This window comes from Triticum aestivum, chromosome 6B (genome assembly GCF_018294505.1).
Source record: "Triticum aestivum cultivar Chinese Spring chromosome 6B, IWGSC CS RefSeq v2.1, whole genome shotgun sequence".
Taxonomy (NCBI): Eukaryota; Viridiplantae; Streptophyta; class Magnoliopsida; order Poales; family Poaceae; genus Triticum; species Triticum aestivum.
Genome location: NC_057810.1, coordinates 31,867,892 through 31,873,236, shown reverse-complemented (window position 1 = coordinate 31,873,236; position 5,345 = coordinate 31,867,892). Strand labels below are relative to the sequence as shown.

Below are 5,345 nucleotides of genomic sequence, written 5' to 3'. Positions count from 1 at the left end.
TTTTACACCATTATCGATATCTAGTCACACAACTAATACAAATGCATATTGATCTCCTTTTTAACAGTTCACAGAGGTGCGGGAGAAGCTCCTAGAAACGGAGCGCGTAGAAGCACTTCAAGAGGAAATAACGGGAATTTTGCTCGACCAGGTCATAAATCCGAAGGGAGAATACTATTACCCGCTACCGCCTCCATCGTGCTCCGAAGGCACCAATTAGGCTAATACCACTGGCTCCGAAGGCAACATGCATATGTAGAAGAAATTGTATATAGCTATACATGTGTGTATGTGTGAATTAATTAATATGATAATTTGTGAGACATTGATGATATATATATATATATATATATATATATATATATATATATATGCATGATTGGTTCTACTAGAAATTATCATATTAATTAATTCACACATACACACATGTATAGCTATATATATATGTGCATAACGTGTACAATGTGTAGTATCGTAAAATACCAGCAAACGAAAAAGAATTAAATTGATAACACAAATTTAATTGAAAAATAAAAAATAAAATAAAAACCCACAAACATTTAGTACCGGTTGGTGTTACCAACCGGTACTAAAGGGCTCCCGGCCCCCGGAACTGCCTCGTGCCACGTGGTTGGCCTTTAGCACCGGTTCGTGTTGAACCGGTACTAAAGGGGGGGGGGGGCTTTAGTGACCACACTTTAGTGCGGGTTGTGGAACCGGTACTAAAGGGCCTTACGAATCGGTGCTATTGCCCGGTTCTACACTAGTGTACATGGCACTATGTCAGGATCTCCCTATAAATACTAACCTCCATTGTTGTTTAGAGATCACAGTTCAAGCAGCACAGCAACCATTTCCCAAAGCTTGACAGAGGGCACGTTCCTGCCAGTATCAACACTGCTTGGTAAATTGTTTCAGTGAGGTGAAAACAAAGAGACATGGTGGCCATTCGTGTGCTGCTCCTTGCAGGTGCTCTCTTGGCCTTTGCATGCTCACAGCATGGCGTCGCCGCCTCCGACCCCAGCCTTCTCCAGGACTTCTGCGTCGCTGACAAGACGTCTCAAGGTAATGTCAATGCACACTGACTGATGTACTCTCATGGAATTGTAGTTAACCGATCACTCGTCTCTCACATCTTCGATGAATGCATCCAATCACCGCAGTGCGTGTCAATGGGCTGCCTTGCAAAGCTGCGAACGAAGTCGTCGCCGAGGACTTCTTCTTTTCTGGCATCCATCTGTCCGGCAACACGGCGAACAAGCAGGGCTCCGCGGTGACCGCCGTCAACGTCGCGCAGATTGGCGGCCTTAACACCATGGGCATCTCTGTCGTCCGCATTGACTATGCGCCAAACGGCCTCAACCCTCCTCACAGCCACCCGCGCTCCACCGAGATCTTGACCGTGCTAGAGGGTTGTCTCCACGTCGGCTTCGTCACCTCGAACCCTGACAATAGGCACTTCACCAAGGTTCTCGCCAAGGGAGACGTGTTTGTGTTCCCCAAGGGCCTCGTCCATTACCAGTTCAATAATGGGAATACTCATGCGGTGGCCATCGCGGCGCTGAGCAGCCAGAACCCCGGAGTGATCACGGTAGCCAACGTGGTGTTTGGATCGGAGCCTGCCATCTCAGATGATGTTATCACCAAGGCATTCCAGGTGGAGAAGAACACTGTAGATTGGATTCAAGCACAGTTCTAAAAAGTCTTGTGTTGCGGTGTTTGTTTGTTTGTTTGTTTAATTGTTTGTTGAAGTACTATTTTGTCTTTACCTTCATTCGGATTGCATTGCATTTTCTTTATAGTATTTTAAGTTGAGGTTATTTAATCCTCATGTGTATGTCTTTTTACCCATGTATCATTGATGTGTTGTGGTACACACCTCTATTCGTTTATTGCAAAGGTAAATTATTTGTTAAATTTGTCATTATTTTCCTTTGTTTGGTTTGGTACTTCTTATGTAAACTAATATAAGGCCGCTTAGATCACTACTAGTAAATATCTACTGCCGCTGATTCGTGTACTTTACACTGCCCACATGTAGTTGTGGGACCTCACAAATCCAAGTGCACCATGAGGTCAGCCTGGACAAGTTTGGACCGGCCGCCGGCGGTCCGGACCGGACCGGACCGAGCTTGCCTGCGGTCTGTATTTTCAGGACCGGACCGAAGTGATGCCAGCTCGGTCAAGCTTTTCCGGCTCGTTGGGACCGAGCCAACTTGTCCTTCCAGCTTCTGTTTAGTGCCTATTTAGCTGCAGTTCTGGTCTTAGTTACACACAAAGAGCGCCATGTTCACCACGGAGAGCAGCAGCAGGAACACGTAGTAGTAGTCGAGGTGCGAGTCGTTCAGGTTGTCACCGATCCAGCTCTTGCCGGCGCTCGCCCTGGTGGCCCGGTCGACGAACGTCACGAGCAGGCTGTTGAGGAAGTTCCCGACGCCGAGCCCGCTCGTGTAGAAGGTGGTTCACATGCTCTGCATCCCCTCCGGCGACTGCCCGAGCTGCCCGCGAGGCGGCGCAACACGTCGGGGTCGCCGAGCTGCATGAGGCTGCTGGCGATCTCGGCGCAAAAATGGAATCGCGAGTGGATGGTGATCGCCGGAGACACGACCGGAGGGGAGGGAGACAAACACAGAAGTTGTTCCGGCGCTCGAACACCATGGACGGTGAACTGGCATGGTCGAGAACTCGCGAACGGCTTCAGTGCACGCACGGCAGCGACGGCGAGCGGAAAAAACAGGCTATGGGGCACAGGGAGGAGAGGAAGGAAGGTGAGGGGAAGCTCCTGGACATGATGGTTCACTCAGGGGACGCCGGTGGCCACGACGACGAAGCACGGCGGCGGCGGTGAATGCGCTTTCTCGGTCCGCCGAGCGGTCCCGGTCAAAGACCGGACCGGACCGAGTGCTGAGCGGGCCTAATTTCCTGGACCGGACCGGCCAATTTTGCTAGCGGGCTGGGACCGAGCGGTCCGGTCCTTCTCGGGCCACGAGCGGGCCAAAAAGCCCGATCGCTGCGTCCACCCTGACCATGAGGTGGAGCTTCTTGCTAGAGCTAACCTTGCTGTATGCTGTTCATCATCTGTGTTGCTGAAATAGGCAAACGAATGATGCGAGGTGCAGCTGCCGCCTCCTAGGGTGCTGCATGTGACGAGAACCACAACCAATGGGAGGTTTGGGGCAGGGGCACAATGTGCGCCGGAGAGGGGCCGATAGGAGTGGCGGTAGGGGCACTGGAGGGCGGCAGTGCAACCGGAGTTGGGGAAAGTTGTGGCGGAGCAGCAGGATGGAGGACGAGCAAGCAGAACCTCAATTTCGATCTATTTCATCTAGCTGCGGTGTGCACGTTGTTGATATGATTAGCGCATGAACAGAAAGGAAATATGGAGGATGATCTAGGCAGGCGGTTGGCAAATGAATCAATGGTGTCGGAAGAGGCAAAAACGGCGTTGGCGTCGCGAATAGATCGAGGGGTCGTCGCTCCTTCACCACGATTACGAGGCATCGATCGTAGGGTTTTTTTTGGCATGGTTTTTTTTCGCGGGAGATTTGCGAGTTAACGGAGGTTGGAGGATGACGAAAAAAACCGAGGGTGGGAGAATGACAAAAAAACCCAGCGAAATTAAACCGCGGAGACTATTCATCAAGTCGTCCATTAGGAGTAGAGATGCGACGAATTTACAAATACACTTCTTCTATCCCATAATATGGGACGTTTTTTGACACTACACTGTCTTACATTATGGGAAGGAGGGAGCAGTAGTTAATCAAACAAGTAACAGGCTAATAGCACGTTCATATCGATTCAGTCATTCCCAATCACCATCTGTACCCATCTCCTCTCCTCCCCTCGATGGATCTCATAGCTTGTAGCTGCGCATGAAGTCGCGGAACGCGATGCTCCGGTACCTCGCCGGTCTGCCCTCTCCGAGGAGCTCCTTGGCGGGCCTCACCACGCAGTCCATGGTTGGCATGATGAAGGCCGCCACCGACGTCCTCCCCACGGCGACGTTGGCCACGGCCCGGTGCTCCACGCTCCGGAGCAGCCCGTTGGTGGCGATCTCCAGCTGATGGCCGAAGTTGATGACGAGCGCCTCCGGGATGGGCTCGACGTCGATCCACCCGCCGTCGTACGACACCTGGAGGCCGCACACGTACCCGGGCTGGAGCAGCACGGTGATGAGGTTCCTGTCGCAGTGCGGCGGCAGGCCGAGGGTGACGCCCGGGTCCGGGCACGCCGGGTAGTGGTTGGCGTTGAGGATCACCTCGCCGCCGCTCAGGTCGCCCTCGAAGTAGTCCGGCGGGAGCCCGATCCCCTCGCAGAGGAGGCGGAGGAGCTCCATCCCGACGCTGCGCGCGGGGACGATGAAGTCCTCGAGGGCGGGCTGGAGCGCGGCCGGCTTCTCGGGCCAGCCGGGCTTGGTGCTCTCCACGGGGTAGCAGGCGAGGCGGAGGCAGTGGCGCCAGTAGCTCTGGCCGCCGGACACGCACATGGTGCTGGAGAAGAGCCGGTTGGTTCGCTCCGTGTCCTCCGACTCCGAGTACAAGGCCACCTTGTCCGCCAGGGGAAGGCGGAAGAACTCGCCGCACGCCGTCCCCAGCTCACGCATGGTCCGCTCCGGCACCCCGTGGTTGACCACCTGGAAGAAGCCGAACTCCTTGCCGGCGCGGAGCACGGCCCGGCGGACCTCGTCGCGGCCGCCCGAGAGGTCGATGACGGGCAGCGACACGGGCGGCGCCGGCGGTAGGAGGAACCGCCCCGGGACCGTCTCGTGATCGTGAGACGCCACGCCGAGGACAGCAGCTTCTCCATCGCCACAAACCGTCACTAGCTCCGACTCAGCCCAGGTTGAGCAGAGCTGCACCTGCGATTTCCATGGCCATAAATAGATGAGCAGAGCTGCCATAAATAGATGAGCTGCATGCGCCTGGGGCTGGAAGTGGAACTGAAAGCAACGTCGCACTCCACTGAGATCGCTCCTAGCGCGCGCAGGAAACTATTGCATGGGTGAAAAAAGGCGGCAGCTCGCACGTTAAATTTGACGCACAGCGCCCGGCGCGTCTATAAAATTACAGCGCCCTCTGCAGCTCTCTCGTCGCTCCCTTTACCGCATTCTTTCCTCGCCGCCGACACGCCACCACCGCGCTACCATGCCGCCTCGTCGCCGGGGAGCTTCGGGCTACTGCGGCGTTCGTGTGCGTTCGTCCGGCACCTACTCCGCCGAGATTCGGTCGGGCGGCGTGCGCCTCGGTCTTGGAACCTTCGACATCGCCCAGGTTGGCGCCCGCACGTACGACGCTGCGGCGTGGCGCCATCGGCGGTCCCGTTGGGACATGAACTTCACGGAC

At 54.9% G+C, this 5,345-nt stretch overlaps 2 protein-coding genes across 2 annotated transcripts; one reads left to right on the top strand and one right to left on the bottom strand.

The window, feature by feature from the left end:
- The first annotated feature begins 938 nt into the window (after nucleotides 1-938).
- Nucleotides 939-1,699, top strand: LOC123138385 (putative germin-like protein 2-2). The gene is made up of 2 exons (XM_044558349.1): nucleotides 939-1,065; nucleotides 1,164-1,699. The coding sequence occupies exons 1-2, from the start codon at nucleotides 939-941 to the stop codon at nucleotides 1,697-1,699; spliced, it is 663 nt and encodes a 220-aa protein (XP_044414284.1).
- A 1,919-nt stretch (nucleotides 1,700-3,618) lies between these two features.
- LOC123133290 (2'-deoxymugineic-acid 2'-dioxygenase-like) lies at nucleotides 3,619-4,938 on the bottom strand. Its single transcript, XM_044552801.1, has one exon. It carries the CDS (start codon nucleotides 4,901-4,903, stop codon nucleotides 3,857-3,859), a length of 1,047 nt encoding a protein of 348 aa, XP_044408736.1. The 5' UTR covers nucleotides 4,904-4,938; the 3' UTR covers nucleotides 3,619-3,856.
- Nucleotides 4,939-5,345: the final 407 nt, after the last annotated feature.